Below are 18,670 nucleotides of genomic sequence, written 5' to 3'. Positions count from 1 at the left end.
TACCCGCATTCGCCGAGTGCGTCGCTTGTCCAACGGGAGTGCCAGGACTCTGCTGCACGCCTCAGAGCACCTCAGGTGGCTGCCTTTTTTTTTGTTTGTTTTTTTTACCCGGCTGGAACATTCCCTTCACTATCAAGTGTTATTTACAGCCCCACACTGATGATAACACTAATGGAAGTCGAGTCCATTAGTATGTTTTCACTTTGTCGTGAGTCCTCGCACAGTGGTGTAGTTACCAGCATCTCGCCTCACAGCGAGACGCTTGCGGTTCCATTTGTGGACGAGCCCTTCTGTTTGGAGTTTGCATGATCTTCCTGTGCATGTATGGTTTTCTCTTGATACTTCAGTTCCCCCCCACAGCCTATAAACATCGATTTGAGGCCGATTAGGGACTCCAAAACTGTCCATTGATATGACTTTGTTGTAGATGACTGTGTCTCTGTGTTTGCACTCTGCCCTGTACTCAGGTGTGCATAAAGCCGTATGGGAGATGGATGAATACTTGCCTGATTGTAAATCTCTGAGCTGTTTGCAATTTATTTGTGTATTTAAGAGTTTTTCCAAGTCGTCTGTGTGACGCCCGCTGAAATTTGATTTAAAATGTCATCATTGGGCCACACACACACACCATTTACGAACTTATAACCACTCTTTCAACATTATTATATTCGTTTAGTTTATGAAATGTCAAAAGGTTTTTTTTTCTTGTTTATATTTATTCAGTGCTAAAAGTAGACTTTTAGCCTTTTTTTCATGGGGTATTATCACATATAAGAACTACAATTAGGTTCATACGGTAACACAATTATGACTAATAAATCATTAAGCACAATCATGTACGTGATATTTAGTCATCAGTGCCACCCCACAAAACGTTGTTGGTGTTTTACAGGAGTAATTTCACAATTTTTGAAAGATTATACAGTTTTGGGCAGATCCAAGCTTACAAGAGGTTTCCTTTGTTTTTAGCCTCAGTGCTCAGGTAACTATCTTTAGGCAGACACACAAACAATATATATATATTTATTACCTCTTGGATCAGAGGCAGTGTATTTAGAGGCTTGTAGTTAATCGCTGAAAAAGAGAACATCTAATCAAAATTGTGTTTTCAAGCTACAGAGGAGGAGAGATGATTGGCCATAGAAGAGAAATGAGAACTTGACTGTAGAAACAGAAATCACAGTAAACAATTTTTAAATGCAGAATAAAACGTTATTTTGATGAGTCCTACTGTTTTGGAATTGGGTGTTTTTTCATTTAAAGTGACATAATGACTGAAAGCCATGAAGGTGGTATAGTACAAGATGGACAAGACGTTTTGCTCCGTGTGAGAGAAGTCCAGTCTGTAGTGAGAGTTTATAGCTGAATGTGTGAGTCTCACACTCAAATATGTGAGAGTTTTCAATCCCGTCAGGCACCCGGTGAATATTAATACTGTTCTCTCATCTGCCCCTGATCTTGAAGGATGATAAAGTTTTTATCTGGAAACCAAACACTTGTTGATTCCTTGATCTCCATTGAGTTTAGTTCATTGTATGAAAAAAACAAAGAAACATCAATAGTACCCGAGTAACTGTTTGGACTCTAACTGTGTTAACTTAAGGACATAAAGATATATAATCTATTTGTCTTTGTTTCAAGTATATTAGCTAATCCAAGAAGAGATTCTTAATCATTCTTGAATCACCGGGCAAGCAGGAGAAATAAAAACACTCTGATCTTTAACACTAACTCAGACAGAGAAAACAGTTGTGGTGCATTATTTTAACTTGTGAGAATCACAGACTTTCCTATCATCTATCTCATATTTTCCTTGAATACTCACCCTGCGCTGCCAAATATTGTCAAAAATGCATTTCACATCACCAGAGGAAACGGAGCAGATCCCACAGTTTCCAGAAACACCAGTTGGGTTCCGCCAAGTTTTATGTTAATGCACTGGAGATAAAGTGCAGTCTGCGGGATTATGGCTCATTTCACTCGCATAGCAGATGTGGGATAAGATGATTAATAAATGGTAAAATTATAAGCTTAATGTGGCTTCTTTTGGGCCTTGAGACAGACTGTAAAGTGAAGCGCGAATAATGCACCGATGAAAATGGTAGTAGCGTTTTGGGGGAAAAAAGAGTTTTTGAGAAAAGCTGCAATAAAAAGAAAACAAACCCACCAGTGACAGGATGAAAAAAGGATCGTATCTTTAAATCTCTGCCGTGTCTTTACAGCGCCGCGATGTCGACTTTACCGTAGTGTGACACATTTGCCGTGCCGTGTAGTGTGCTGCGATAGTGTTCCCATTCACTTTATTACCCCCTGATAAGGTCCTCCTCTTTTATTGTGCCATGATAGGGGCCATTAGTTCAGCTGGCTGCACACACCGCAGCGTTTGAACAGGAGTTTGCCCCAATTAGGTTGACCTGTACTCATGAAGACGACCTGAAGCGGGGGTGAGGGGGAGGGGGGATTAAACCCACGCCGCAGTTCTCTGGACACGGCTTTAATTTTCGAGAGGGATCACGATATCTCTGCCTAATTAACTGAAGAAATGTGGTTTTGTGGATGAATTTAAAGAGCTACTTAAGGTCCTCGGGGAGGCACAAATGCAACAAAATACCAGATTGCTGCATTAGCTTTTGCAACAAGTGACCCCAAACCTCATTTATATTCATTTTGTCCAAATGTTAATGTCGGCTTAAGTAACATTAATATTGCATGTGATTTATTTATTTATTTATTTATTTGCTCACCTTTTGCCTACTTGACTTTTATCTGCTTTTGCAACACTTGTGTTTATGTGATCTTTTCTTTGTGTTGCAGAGTTTCGCAGAAAACACCATGAACGAGTTGCTGGGCTGGTACGGCTACGACAAGGTGGAGCTCAGAGACTCTGACAACCTGGAGATCGGGGAGACGCCGCAGCACATCTCTGTCCTCAAAGGTACACGGCGCCAACGTGCACACTTTGTTGTTGGCGTTATGCCTGGCTGCCCGCTTCCATCATCCATCAGATGAACCCGTGCCGCACAAAAAGATAATGACACGACGGTGAAGGTTAACTGTGCGCTAATGGATGGGGAAATATAGCAAAGGCATGTAGTGAGCAGTGTTCTACAAGTTACTGGAAACTTACTTCTTAAAAAAAAGTACTGTAATTACTTACAATGTAAAGGAACTAGTTTTCTGCTTTATTAACCCTCACATTGTTTTTGTATTATCTCTCTCAGTTAGGCCTGTCCTAATGGTTTGATCATAGCTGGATATTGTAATATAGCCGTGTGACATCAGATGAGCTGTCGGCTCTGCTTGGATCAGACTGATGCCTGATACACTCACGTTAACTCAAAGGGGAGGAAGATGCTCTACTGTCCTATATCTTATGGTAGAAGCAGCAACAGCTGAGATGAAATACCAACATGTCTTATAAATGGAAGCTAATATTTATCCAAGCTTCATGATGTATCACAGCTACTCTGGCTACAAGCCACTGCTCATGCATAACGTTTGCTCATTATTATTGAGATTCTCCATTTAATTAGTATGTTTGAATAATGTGCATAAAGATACTGTGTGGGTCAGCTTGATGACGGATTCCTTCGTTCAGATTCACTGAAGTTATGCCAGTTTATCGGGTTGAAATGTTGGTGCACACAAGTCATTTTGGCCTGTTTGACTTTTTGCAACAGGGGCTTTAAATTCTGGCATTCATGCAGAACTCTGCATACCACCGACTCTTCATTTAAACTGAACTGCAACAAAACAGCTGAATTTCCCCTGACTTGGAACAGCATAAAGGTACAAAATTGGTCGATTTGCAAATATCTTGAAGACTTTTTGTCGTATGTTGTTGAAATTCAGGGGTGTGACGCCCTTATAAAAGAGATATGGCAATAATAACATTAATTCAGAGGACTTTGGTGTCTGCTTGACGGGTCTGACACAAAAGCCGTTTTCCAAAACTGCAGCATTTGTGAGGTGTTCCCAGTCTGCAGTGGTCAGTGTCATTCAAAAATGATCCAATGGACTAATAAGTGGTGACTCAGAGGAAGCTTGTGGATGCATGTGCAAAAAGAAGACTAGAAACAGTGCCCATACTCACTCCTTTTGTGTCCAGCACCAAAAGCTCTAACAATGGACACATGAGCATCGGTACTAAAAATGCAGTGCATTGTGATAAATTTAAGTTTCCTTTGAGATGTTGTGTATACCTTTGGGACACATGGCACCAGGACAGGTTGGACTAACAGTGGAAGCAATGTGAAGGTGGCAGTGGCCTGTTTCAGCAGGGAAATGAGCCTTTAAGTTCAAGGTGTTAAGTTTGCCTCAGAATCCTTCAGATATCAGACTAATGAGTCATCTGTTCAGCAGCTATTCAGAAGGATTGTGTGGTAGTAAATTGTCAGTAATGCAGTCATGAGGTCATTTATTGTGCTGTTTTAACCTCATTTAGTTGTCAGAAATATGCGCAAACTGCGGAATTCACCTTTAAAAACTAATTTGATCACTTGTGCTTCTAATGCTGCTTGAATAAACAGGCAATGCATTATGGGAAAATATACAGTGAATGTTGCTCATCAGTTGCTCAGTAAATGCTATATTTTGTGTAATTGCCCCCCCTCCCTCTTTTTTTTTTTTTTTTTTTTTTAGAAAATTCATTGCCAAAAAACCCAGCTTCAGCAGAGAACAGCGAAGGCTCCCCGGATCGAGCCAACAGCTCCCACTCCTTGCCAGCCTCCAGGAACGGAGTCACAGAGCCGTCCACCACGCCGTCCACCTCCACGCCCAGCGGCAAGGAGCATGGAAACCTGCCCATCATGGTTCCCATGATCCCCCCGCCACTGATCAAGCCCCCTGCAGGTAGACAACACAAATCCTTTTCTCTTTTTTTTTTTTTTTGAAAGACTAAAGCATAAGATTTTTTTTTTGACTAGTAGACTCATTACAGAATTAAGAGGACTTGACCATAAAATATTTAATCCTTTTGGAAACGCCTGACATTGTCAAACAAATAACTTAAATTTCACATTATGTGCATTTTGCTGAAATCTAATTTGCATCTGCAGTAATATTTGCTCCCTGAAGAAGTTTGAGGTTAGAAAGAGATCCAAGAAAACGGTATGACGTGAAATTTAAAAATTTCCACTGGAAAGAAAGGCGTGCTGCAAATAATGTGGATTTTAAACAGCCGCTGATTTCCAGGATTTTCCAGGAGCAAAATAATCCCAGGAGCTGTGATTTTCTTGCGAATTGAAGTCTGCAATAAGACTTTATTTCACATAAGTGTTGGTGTCAGCTGTACGGACCATCTGAAAGAGCATTAAATCTGACATCAGGGAGGGTCATCACGGTACTTTTCAAGCACAACAGGATTTACTGGAATAGTATAATGAGCTGAAGTTCAGCTTGTTTTTGTTGCTTCTAGCCACAGAGGTGTATTCTCACAGACAGGAACTCTGCGTGCCTTTCCAACTCATTGGAATCGCTAATACACTTTAATTCTGTACATGACTTTTCTTCGCGTTAGACGGTTGAGCCGACACACAAAGGGTTTTATTGTGACAATATGGCCGTCCTGACTTTCAGCTGTCACTTTCCCTTCTGCTTGTCAAATCACTAGTGCGGTTCCACTTCAAACACACTATAATAGGCTGTGAAGTCGAGACCTGTGATGATATGTTTTAAAAATTAAACAGATTTGCAAACTTGAGCAATTTGAACCACACACCGGACTTGTTCCACAGATCCTCCATTGCATGCTTAGATACCTCCAAGTATGGTAGCTGCTTTGACTTGGACACTACTAATGCTAAAATGGGTTATAACTTAATTTAGTATTTCCAAATCCTCCCTTTAAAGACCGCATGTGATCTTCATAATTTGTGCTTTTATAAATCTCACCATTATTTATCTATTCATTCACCCAATATTCAATGGTATCTTTGATGTTTTCCCATTTTTAACTTATTTGCTTGTTTGGATGTGTTGGTTTGAGAAAAAAAATGTATACATTTGATTCAAAAATAAAAAAGGTTTTACCGTGGTGCATGACATCAGCGAATAAACTATGCAATCAGCGGCCATGCAGAACAATTGTACAACTGTTTAATGCTTTTACAATCCCGGAAATAGATGAAGTTCTATGAGAAACCCACCCCCAACTGGAGATGTTTTCACCAAAATCAGTGTACTCGCAGATATAAAGATTCCCTCTGCAGCTGCTGTGCAAAAAAAATATAACACACCGACTTGCTGATTCCTCGAAGAAAACCAAATGTTTACGTGGCGGTAGGAGTTTCCAGCTCTGCATCGGCGCCTAAAAAGCTTCTGAATCAGGGAGCGCTAGGTGACTAATGAGCCATCTACCTGCTGTACACCTTGTTTTCCTCCACCTGCCCGAGTGTCAATATCACCCCATCAAGTCTCTGAGGAGAACGTCCACGTTGCTCGGCCAGACAGAGGGCTTCATTATCCCTTTGCGTCTGCTGGTGGACAGGAGGCCGGTACGCCCCGGCAGAGGGGAGCGAGCCGCCTTGGCATCGCCCAAGAGGAGTCCCCGCTGGCCCCGCCGAGGCGGGGGAAACAGATGGTGCGGTCCCACTTAAAGCCCAGCTCCAACCAAACCAACCGGCCAACACCTCCTTCGACTCGTCCCACCACCACCGCCGCCACCACACATACACTGAATTATTCATGTGTGAGAAAAAGAAAAAAAAAAAAATAAGAAAAAAAAAAACTCGACAAAGCACCTTTTGAGATGCAGGTACGCTGAAATATCGTGGCATTTAGCACCGAGGCTGCATAATTACTTGGATGTTTTTCTGAAAACACCCCCACCCCCCCACCCCCGCCCACGCAGCCTTCTTCATGCAGATGTGAGTGTTTTGAGATGAGCTTGTTAGGAGGTGCCAGGAAAAAGAAAGAAAACAAAACAACTCCACCTCTTCGTCCCGCTGCGCCGATACGTTCACGTCCGTCGACAGGCGCTGTGATATCCGGGTTGGCCTTGGATTTAGTTTGTCACACTTGTCTGGGTTGCGTGTAGTTTTTCAAGTCCTGATCCACCCTCCAGGTCAGCTTAGAATCAAGCTTTTAGTTTTTTTTTTGGGTTGTTTTTTTCTTCCTCTCTTATCACTGGAAGCGGGCATTGATCCAGGTAGATACTAAAAAGGCAAGAGAGACTACAGGAATGAGACAAGAGAGTGAGGGGGAGAGAAAAAGTCATAAAATATGCATGTTGGGTCCGCTGTGCTGTCTTTAGGGGCCCCGGGGAGTTATTCCCTTAATTGTGAGTTAGTCTTTACTTAAAATCTGGCGGCCCCGCAGATCCATTAAGCTCCGCACGAGGCGAAAAGCCTTGGCCGGCGTGCGATAAGGAGGTGAACGGAGGTGAAAGACTAATGGGCCTGCGTTTTTTCGCCCTCACACCCCCGTGCAGTCATAATGTGATAATTGGAAGATACTTGGGGTGGGGGGGTGGGGTGGGGGGCTCTCGGAGGATCTCTCTCGTTTCAGTGGCGATGGCATTAAAAGCCCTGCGGCTCATCATCAGCTGCTGCTTGCTCGCCACCGAAGAGGCATTTCGCTGCCACCGAGGGTCCGTTAAAATAATTTGCTGCCTGCGCTGACCGCCGAAGCAACGCTTTGCGTCTACATTTGCATGAGAGGTTAAACAAGGGGTTAGATTTGTTATTGCGAAACGGGGAGAACGGAAAGAATTGAAAGACCACCGTGTGGAGGTCAAGGGCAGATTTACACAGTTTGAGCTCCGTCTTGTGACACAGACAAGATGTAGTTATACTTTTCATGTCCTGAAAAATGGCTTTTTGAAAAAATAGATAAATAAATCCCCCCAAAAAAATGTTGGTCTCAGTTTTGCTCCAAATAAAACTTCTTCTGCTGCCCTCCTACGCCGGTCATGTGAAAGAAAAAAAACAAAACAAAACACTGACCTGCTGCCTGAAGTCATGATCAAAACTTTGCATTAACATACAAATATAGCCTTTTAAACGTAACCACAAAACACCACTTAAACATCAATTTGGTTAGACAAGTTTCTCTTATTTTATAGACTTACTACTGCCATATAGAAATAAGAAGGTGACATTTCATTACTTTTAATGACTTTTCATTATGACGCGTACAAATGTCTGATGATCACATAACTTATTTTATTAGAACCACAAATTGTCTTTAAAGAAACTGTAAACATTCCCGTGTATGATGAATATCCTGGTTTTGTATGTCACAGTCTCCTCTCAAACAGCAAACAGCACTGCATTTCCTGGAATTAGATAAAGAATAGTTGGCGCTTTTCTCCAGGAAAAAAACCCCCAAACAAACGTGTTCCCTCTTTGGCTGCTGGGTGGCAGCGTTGCACTCTCTGCCCTGCGATTTCTTCCTGAGAGGAAGTCGGTGGCGAGCAAACAATCGGAAACGCTCTAAACTAAACCCGTATGGAAGCGAATCGTTTGCTTCGCCTGTCTTGTCTACTCCCGCATCGATTTTATAAGTTGCGTTTACGATCTGCTGTCAGCAAACCCAGTAATGGCAGATTTCTGATTACCTCCACTTGACACGACAATCCTGACAGTGGGGACTTTTTCCAAATCAGACCCCTTTAGTGTCTCCATGTCTTCTTCTGTACATGCAGCGCTGTGGACTGTCTGGTGGCATGTGCATTATAATTTTCATAGAAACAATAAAAGAATCAGATCCCCGCAAAAAGTTGAATTGAAGCATTAAAACCTACTTAGTGACGATACATCAGTTTGATTGTTGGGGCGGGATTGTGGCCCTATAGGATTGAATGACTATAAATGGACATAAAGCACATTCTATATTTAATGGTTTTCGACCCACAAAACAAAAACATTTCCTGTGTTTTTTAAATTTCAAAAATAATTTTTTTTTTTATTAAAAAATGTAGCATTTGTTTTCGCAGTTAGTAAGAAAGCTGATCCACACGAGTTTAGTTAGTCTAGAATCAGAAACATCTTTTTGTTCCCCCATTTAAACTGCAAAATGAAAGGAAAACTTTTTTAGTAAGAGTACTGAAAAAGTGCTCCTGTGAACATCTACAATAAGTTTGCAAGTTGTTAAAAGAATACTACACTAAAAATGCAAAGCCTCGTCAAGAGCAGGCGTTCAAAATCAATTCGCTTGCTAAAAGCAGATTTCTCAGACGAGCAAGTCTACGAAACTTTTGTTACATTAAAAATATTTATTTGATAGTTTGCAATAATGCAAATGAATGGTTCTCCATTTAATTTGAACCATAGGCTGTGATTTATAATCCTCATAGTAGCCATGGTTTAAAATAAATCAAAGTATTGGAACAATCATATCCCTGGGGGAAAACAAACACTACTTAACTACATACTTACACTCGTGTGAATATTTGTAATTCATTATTTCCACTTCCTCTAATATGACTCTGTGGCGGTCCCTGTAGGCTGCGGCATTATATTTCTACTGTCGTCTTTTTGCTCTCGTCATCATAATTAATTCTAAAAAACAGAAAAATGAAAGACTTTGTGTACTTGTCAGGATAAAGTTGTTTTCCCTTTATTAACAAGCCACCGACCAGAACGTTACTCCAGCCATTAGGAGGAGACGACCCCAGCCCACCCCACCCCACGCCACACTACACCTCGTCTGTGACCATCTCCTCCACACATCCACACATGGAGGTTTTCCTCTCCTGCCCCAGCCTCTTCCCGCTCTGCGGCGTTTACCCCATGGCGGGGCTCCCTAATAAATCCCACAGTGGTTTTGTGGTTTGAATTACGGAAAGATTTCCTCCGCACAGCAGCTGTGCTTAATCAGTGGGATTAACGCCTCTTGGCTCGCGCGTTTAATACGTCTCGTTGTTGCACGCTCGTGCTGCAGACTTACAAACTTGGAGACGCGGCACAATATTTTGCACCCGTGCACAGAACCGTGCTCCCCGCCACATCCCCGCTGTCACTTCTGTCTCCTCTCCCCCCCAGACGAAGACGCGTCCAACGTGCAGATCATGTGCGCCTGGTGCCAGAAGGTCGGCGTCAAGCGCTACTCTCTGAGCATGGGCAGCGAGCTGAAGAGCTTCTGCAGCGAGAAGTGCTTCGCCGCCTGCCGCAGGGCCTACTTCAAGAGGAACAAGGTAAGGGGGTGGGGGTGGGGGTTGGGGGGGCGGGGTCCGATGTATTTGAAAGGCTTTGCAGGTACAAAGTGCTACGAGTCAGCCAACGGCCACATGTCCTCGTCGTCAGGAGATGACAAATGGACACGATAGAAAACTCAGCAATGATACAAGATGGAAAAAAATCCTTCTAAATTATTGGCGTTAAATCTAAATACCGTTCAATCAGATTCTGGTTCTTTTCCCCACAATCTGACTGCGTTGTTAATAGTGATGTATCAACACTTCCAACATTCAATCTTTATTCTTTTTTTTAACTTCTCGGGAGCTTAATCTACAGTTGTACGTCTCAGAATTTGGAATAATTAGATTTTCTATTATCAATCAATCAGCCTTTATTTATAGAGCACTTTCCAGACACTACATGCAGAACAACTGGGAACATTAATCTAAAGTAACTAAATCTGTCTCATTTTTTACAGAAGAGTAAATCGTTTATTAAATGATCCATTCAAGTAAAGTAATGGCACCTGGACAAGTGAATTAACTTGATTACTTTCCTAGGAACCAATTCAGACGAGATATATTGACAATGTAAAAAATAAAAAGTTTCTAATAGGAGCATCTGCTGATATGTTTTTTGTTATTTGTCAACCCACATTAAAGTGTGATCTGAATATTTTTTTATTTGTTCCATACGTCAGTAGTCCAGACCAGCTTTTAAAACACTATTCTCCTCTTCAAACAGAATCTAATCATCAGTTATCAAGTTTTTTGGCCTTACATTGCAAGAATGTCCTTTACATGTTGCGTAAAGGAATTATCAAGTAATTTAAACTAAGAATTTGTTGCAATGGCAACTAAACAAGTGCTCTTTCGGACCCATATACTTCCGTACAGAAATCATTCATTTGTAAATCTTAAATTGATCTCCGAGGAATATTCACATGGTGACCTTAAAACCATCAGACTCGGCATGGAAGACTTGTTACTGTGTTCTCCTTTGCCCGCAGTGATTGTAGTTAAACAACCTCTTTTCTGTCTTGTACCAAAGCTGGGATATATAAGGAATTATGCCGTGAGTATGACGTGTTTTACTCTCCTGCTTGTGTGTCCTGAACTTATCCATCCAAGCATAATCACTTCCCAAGCACTGCACTGAAGCAGGAGCCAGTTAGGAGTGCACTTTTATACATTTCAAGTCCAAGTTATTTTTTCTTTCTGACACGTTTTGTCCCACAAAAACCCCAGAGAATCAAGTCTTAACTGTGAAAATGCTCGTAGTAGCCATCCAATCTTCTCTATCTTCACATTACAGATATTTTTATTTTTTTTTTTGTATTTTTTCCAGTCATTTCTGTTGAGTGAGCAACACTTAGAGGATGACTCGGTGCTATTTTGTTGCGTCGGCCTGCAATAAGGCTGCTGCTTTACAAACTATTGATAAAAAAGATTTCTTTTTTTTTTTAAAAGAAAACACAAAGTTTTACTTCAAGAACAGCAAAATGAAGTTTCATGACTTTTTAATAGTCTTTGTGCTATGAAAAGGTCGTCGCTTCAGGAATTACTAGTCCAAATCTTCTCTTGACTCATAAAAAAGGTACTTCAAAGTAAAATGCAACTAAAAAATAAAAAAAAAATAAGCAGCTTAAAAAGCCCTTATTCCACACTTTTCTGCCTCAAATCCATTCATCCAGAAGCCATTAGCAATAAATCTTGGTGTACAAAGAACATTCAAGGTGATTCATCTTAAAAACACCCGAGTCAGCATGACAGCCAACGTCAGACTTGTTACTGTGTTCTCATTTGCCCTCAGTGATTGTAGTTAAACAACCTCTTTTCTGTCTTGTACCAAAGCTGGGATATATAAGGAATTATGCCGTGAGTATGACGTGTTTTACTCTCCTGCTTGTGTGTCCTGAACTTATCCATCCAAGCATAATCACTTCCCAAGCACTGCACTGAAGCAGGAGCCAGTTAGGAGTGCACTTTTAGTTCTTTTATTATTGGTTTTTTTTGTTTTGTTTTGTTTTTTCTGACACCTTTTTTGTCACCCCCCCCCACCCCCCCAAAAAAAAAACCCCAGTAGAAGCAAGCCTTTACTGTGTCATATAGTCGTTCTCTGCCTCCGTACAGCGACTCATTTAGTTGAAGTTTGTAGTTGCGGGTGAGGATCTATTCCGTCGAACGTTGAAAGGGTTTTGACAAATGATGTGGCTGGTCCCGGTGATGTCAGGGAGTCCCGCGGGAGAGCGCGTGACAGATGAGAGAGACTCCGCCGAGCTCCGGATCAGATCAAAACGTCAGCTTTTGAACCGGCGCTCTGCTTTTTCATCTCGGCGCTCCAGAGGAGGTCAGAAGAGAAAGCAGTGGCGGGCCCGCGCCACTCGTCGACACGCAACCAAGTTGACGAGGGCGTGCGCCGTATCAATCGCAGATCAATCGCGGAGGCTGTAAACACGACATCAAATGAGACGCTGATGTGGAGGAAGCGCCCCCCTCCCCCCCCTGCTATGAATATGTGGGCCTCTAATTAAATTAGGTATGTAAACGCAGTCAAATCTTTACAATGATCCGTCGGAACAGCCCGGACACCCTGTAGAGCGCGTTTTGACGTCTAGTCCAGATATGACATCTGGTTAAACCTAATTAGCTCTGCATTATGTTCTGGCCTTCTGAATGGCGTTTCGCTGCTGCATATTAAGATGTGCAATGGTAAAAGAAAGAAAAAAACACACAAAGGAGCAGCAAGAGACTCTTTCCCCATTAACCTGCTCCAAACTTTTGACAGACATTTCAAAGCATGTCATCCCAGTGCGCTGACAGCCCCTCGTGCAAGTAGTAGTTGTGGAAAGAAGTTCAAACTTTTCTATGTAGAGTGACAGACGGGATAATATTAGTCTTCCAGCAAATCTTTTACATTAGTAGTTCTGACACAGTAACAGTCAACCTATTGTTTCACAGGTGCTAAAAGCCGAACCTCTCTTATAACACCCAGACTTCCAACAATGCCCCCCTACCCCCCCCCCCCCCCCCCCCCCTTTTTTTTTTTTTTACCATTTAATTACTGTATTATTCATTATTCTAATCAGGCTACTGCTTCTTTCCAAACCTCGTCATGGACTCAATTGCGCAATGTAATAATTTTTAATTAAGTGTTCCACTTCATTTTCCCATGACAAAGCATGTGAGACTATAGAGTGGTCGTCTGTTGATAATTCAGAGCATGATTTGTGTGGAAAAACCCTTCCTGACCAAATTGGAATAAAACTTGATTGTCTGAAGTGGCGGAACTGAATATTAGTGTTGTACATTGTTTCCGACACACATGCAGGACTTTTGGTTTTGGGGGGGGGGGGGGGCATTAAAGTGAACTTTTGAAGAACAATGTTTAGTCATATTTATATGTTATACAGTTTGTGTCTTGTCGTAGACAGCTGTGTAACAGCCCCATCAGAGCAGCATCAGCGACTACTCTACATAATAATCTACATAAGGGGGGGAGAATTTAAGTATTTGAGCAGTGTTGCATTCAAATGATTTTCGGATCGGTAAATAAACAATTCTAAAGAAAAAATGGGATTGGGGACAAAAATTCAGAACTTCAGTCTTACTTCTACATCACGTATGAGGTATGACCTGCCCCATGATGCCTTGTGGCTAATCCACTGATACTCCCATTCCTCAGTGATCATTACTCCGAAAAACTAAAGTTTGTTTTATTAGAAAAAGGGTCTGCAACCTTAACGACCAAAACAGCCGTTTTTGTGATTTTCCACCACATAAATTTTTATCTTGAGTCTCAAAACATATTAAATATCTGAAATTAATTTAAAAAAAAAGTCTGTATACACTAAAAGGTGACGTTGCATTCATGAAGTGTCATTTAGAGATATTCTATTATATTTATTTGCTTGGATTTGTTTTTTTGTTTTTTTCAGCAGTTTTACCCGTTTTATCAGTTTCTATCAATTCTGACAGTTTTCAACCTGGAGATTAGTCCGTTTTTGATAAATACTGTGGTATTTATTTACATCAAATTTTCTGAAAGCTTCGTGGGACCAGTACAGAGGGGCTGAAGAGCCGCGGGTTGCAGACCTCTGGGTTAGAAGAAAAGATCAAATCAGTCGACGACGTGTGTCCGAGGACTTCTTTACAGACTCTTTGGATTTTGAGCATGCACAAGGTCCATCGATAGACCTGACTGCTGGGGCCGGAGACGGGGAACTCGGAGATGAGGGGGCGCTTGTGAGACTCGTTTGCTTCCTTGTGGAGCAAGTGAGGGGGAAAAAAAAGTGTCTTGTTCAAGGACACGAACTCGGAGACTCTCGTGAGTCCCGACCTTGTGATTTAGCATTCCACCGTCTGCTGCTCTGACCCTGAGGTGTTCAAACTACAGTCTGTGGCCGGATGTTGAATATGATGGCTTGGTGGTCCGCAACATTTTTGAAACGAGTAACTTCGAGGCGAAAGAATCAGAAAAGTAAGCGACGACCGTAATTTCCGGACTATTGCGTGCGCCTGACTATAAGCCACACCCATCAAATTAAAAATAACAAATAAAAACTTTGTACATATAGAAAGCAGCACTCGTCTGCAAACCGCAGGTGCCCACGTTGCATGAATTTTACTGCGAGATTGCGCAAATTTTTCATTAATTCCCCCAAATCTGTCTTTCATAGTTGCGGGAAATTCCCGTGTGTGTGCGTAATCCGCATGCTACCGAAAAGCCCGCAGAGAGAGAGCGAGAGAAGGCAAGTGAATTACAGCAAAAATACACAAACATTTGGCTTTTTGTCTCTGTTGATAAAGTATTTCTCTGAGGAAGATGATTGATCAGCGCAGTCGGGGTTACGTGATGCACCTGAAGGCATCGCCCAGGACTGTCTGCTCCTGCAGTTAAGACCGGACCATAAAAAGCAGCGCATGATGGCGAGACGAGGTCAGGAAGACAGAAATATCACTTTTAGAGTTTAAGTAAAACGGCGCAGACACAGGCGGAAGTAGAATTTGGCAGCATGAAGCTTGTTAATTCGTAAAAATCCACAAATTAGCCGCGTCATTGTTTAAGCCGAAGGTTTCAAAGCGTCTGGGGAAAAAAGTAACGGCTTATAGTCCGGAAATTACGGTATGTCATTTGGATGCTCTATAATTAAGATTTATGACGCTGAAGCATCAGTATAAGCTGCATGCAGATATCAATCTTATATAGTTGATATAATGAAGATGCTCATATGTGGCAGATATATTATACGGGTGAGGTCAAATTGACGCTGTTGTATCGTGTCACTTACAGGACTGAGACAGTTTAGAATCAATAATACGCTTCTAAGCTCGTACACTGGATTTTATTAAAATATTTTAATTAGCCTGTCAAACTAACAGTGGAGTAGATGGAGGCTGTAGTTCTCCAGATTTCCAACTATTTCACCTGTAACAAACAAACCAAAAAAAAAATTTCAGTAATTGCCTCACTAAATAATTATCATCAACCAGTTAACCTGCGACCGCTGAGAACAGTGAACCTGTGTTTGAATCCAGTCTCACACGTTGAATGTTTGTCTCGCCTCTCAGCCGAGAGCACATGTTTGAGCACCACAAACACAGGACAAGGCCCACTCTGCCACCGCGGCTCAATTTCTGTATTTTGTCTGGCTTTTGCACATTCATGCAGGCCATTTGTGTAAGTGATACCCACATGTTTCTTTTCTCATGCACCCACAAGGTTGGCCACAACAACACAGCCTGCAGGATTTCTCCTTTTTTTTTTTTTTTTTTTTTCTCCCAAAAAAAAGAAAAAAGAAATTGTCATGGTTGCAAAAAAAAAAAAAAAAAAAAGATCTCATGTCTCCATGCGCTTTGGAAAGAGGAGAGGAGACGTGGGGGAGGAAGGGGGAGTAGTGTAGGTGGGGGGGGGGGGGGGGTAACAGCTCTGGCATTATGTTGCATGAAATATCTTCAGCTGCCTCATCCATGAAACCTGATCCCCTCCTAGGGTGACTCTGGCTGCTGCTTTCTCACACCCCTGCATATCTCCACGTTTATGCAGCGCTTGTTTGTGTGCGGCGCGAGATGATTGATAGTTTAACTCGGGCTAATCACTTATGCGCCTGTTTACAGCGCGCCTTAAGCTCCGGGATTAGTTTGTATGGAAGGTGCTGCTTCCTCCCCGGTTCCACCGCTCAATTATTCCGTCTGTCATCTCGCTCCTGCCTGCTCACTTTCATTCCCTCTTCTGACTGGTCCTCTATTGATTCAGAGACGCAGCTTGGCTCCTTTTTTCTTGTTTTGTCATGCACTGCGGCTCGGCGCCCCCTGCGAGCGCGTTGTGCGCTGGCTTTTCCACGCCACGTGCCCGCAACAGCCAGTTTCGTCTGAAAGTTGTCTCACTTGTTTGTTTGTTTGTTTGTTTGTTTTTTCCCCTCCTTCGATCTTTGGGCAGGTTGGAGGTTTAAAGTGAGAATATGAAATTAGTGACGGGAGTGTAAGCTTTGAGCTGGTGGCTGCTTGCCTGACATGCGCTGCTTATCTGACTCCCACGCACACACACACACACACACACACACATACACACACACACACACACACACGCACGCACACACACACACACACACACACCAGTAAACATGTGTGCTCATTGGACAAAGTGCCAGCATTAAGTGAGGCAATTAGCAGTGATGAATTACACTGCGATTGTGAATTCCCGGAGGTGTGGGGGATTCGGAGTATGGTTTGCATTGAGACAGATCAAATTTAAGTTCTATACAAGAAAGTTGTTCTGTTTTGCATTTTTTAAACATTTGTATATTCATCACACGATCCACATTTATATCATATTATATTGCAGCATATGGCGTTGTGTGAACTGTGAACTCTTGGCCTTCAAAAACATCCACATAGGTCCTGACGTACCGATTTCTCCATATGTCGTTTGTTAGATTTGATCTTTATTTGTTTAAATTCAAAATAGAAAACCAAAAAAAAGGTCAGAAATTCTTTGTGTTTATGTCCAGATTTTCCTTCATTTCTCGATTCATTTAAGAAAATTTTAAAAAATCATATTCCAATGCATAGTGCATGTGAAACAAAGCGTCGACTAAAGCATGGAGCAGGTAGAAAGGAGACTCCAGCTCGTGTTGTGCAGGTTGTTTCTGCCGCAGTGCCAAGCTTTTTTGTTCACACCATGAAATCCCCCCCCGGAGACCCTAGACCTCCATCAGTGTCTTTCCCCGGGAGCTCCCTCCAGGCGCGAGGGGGCAGAGTGCCGCTTCATGTCAGCCCAGAAATGTCACATCACCTCCATCTCTCTCTCTCACTCACACACACACACACACACACACACCCACACACACACACAGCCTTCTCCTGCACATACACACCCCCCCTGTGGTTGCTTTCCCGCTCCAGAAAACTCTGCAAAAAAAAAAAAGTACTTTGCTTCTCCGTCGGCTGCCTGGAAAAGGCACGTGCGCAAAAAGGACGCAGTCAGACGAGAGCGTCTCCGCCGCATGTGTGGAACTCGTGCGCGTGGAAATTCTGGCGTGCACGACGAGGAGTGTTAAAAAGTGTCTTGCTTATTGCGGCCTGGGCTCACTGGGGGGGGTTAGGAAAGCCTTGAGGCCCGCCTGACACAGCTCGGGGGCTCGGAGAGGAAGGTGATTATCTCATAGCTGCCAGCCATCCAGCTCCAATAAAGACTAAAGGAACTCTCCGACTAACTAGGCGTCGAGATCGTACCAGCGAAGGAAGTCAAACTTGTGCTGTAGGTGCGACAGACACCACTCACTCACTCACTCACTCACACACACACACACACACACACCCACACACACACACACACACACACACACACACACGAAAAAAAAAAGTGAAGTAACAAGTGTACAGTATGTGCACACACACTTCACACTGCACGCTTTAGGTGTGTCCCGGTGACGGCACGGAGAAAGAAAAAGGCATTTTGTGACCTTGTAAGGTTCCAAGAGCAATTCAGCAATCCACAATCCAGTCGGCGCGCCAGAGAGACGATATTCTATACTGAGAGGAACAGTTCCTGCACTCGTTAAAAAGAGATTTAGTCTAGGTAAACTGCCTCGCATCATTCTTTCTGGGAAATACACAGCAGTAGTAATATGTAGTAATATGCTCACAAAATACACAGATCAGTATATTGCTCTAAAGTCGGTACTCAAGAAGGACGCTGGTTTTGTGTCTCTAGTGTCTGCACTGACAAAATCATGGTGAATTATTTCTTAAAATGATCGAATTCAGAATTAAAGTGCTCCTGAACAGATATTCTAGATTACTAAAAATAAAAAAATAAAAATAGCATGTTCTGATTTAACATTCTTACAAAATAAGGTGATAAAATAGAAAGTTTCACCATATATTGTGATTATATTTTTTTCCACATTATCATGTGAAAAGATAAAGATTGATGTTTATAAGCTGACATTATATTGTAACATGATAAGATTCAACAATTTATCTTTGAATATATAAAGTGTGACAGAACTTCATGAGGTGATGGAATATTAACACGTTATATCGTTAAAC

At 42.2% G+C, this 18,670-nt stretch overlaps 1 protein-coding gene across 1 annotated transcript in view; it reads left to right on the top strand.

Moving 5' to 3' along the window:
• The window catches only part of sobpa (sine oculis binding protein homolog a), a gene marked incomplete at both ends in the record, with an annotated part of 43,228 nt that overhangs the window by 12,545 nt on the left and 12,013 nt on the right, over nt 1–18,670 (top strand). Inside the window, 4 exons of the mRNA XM_080479578.1 lie at nt 2,815–2,935; nt 4,642–4,851; nt 9,984–10,135; nt 11,972–11,995. Coding sequence (XP_080335704.1) covers nt 2,815–2,935; nt 4,642–4,851; nt 9,984–10,135; nt 11,972–11,995 — 507 coding nt within the window. The remainder of the gene's footprint in view (nt 1–2,814; nt 2,936–4,641; nt 4,852–9,983; nt 10,136–11,971; nt 11,996–18,670) is intronic.

This window comes from Lipophrys pholis, assembly GCF_963383615.2.
Source record: "Lipophrys pholis genome assembly, chromosome: 14".
NCBI classification, from domain to species: Eukaryota; Metazoa; Chordata; class Actinopteri; order Blenniiformes; family Blenniidae; genus Lipophrys; species Lipophrys pholis.
Note: the sequence above shows the minus strand (reverse complement) of the source record. Positions and strands in the feature narration are given on the sequence as shown.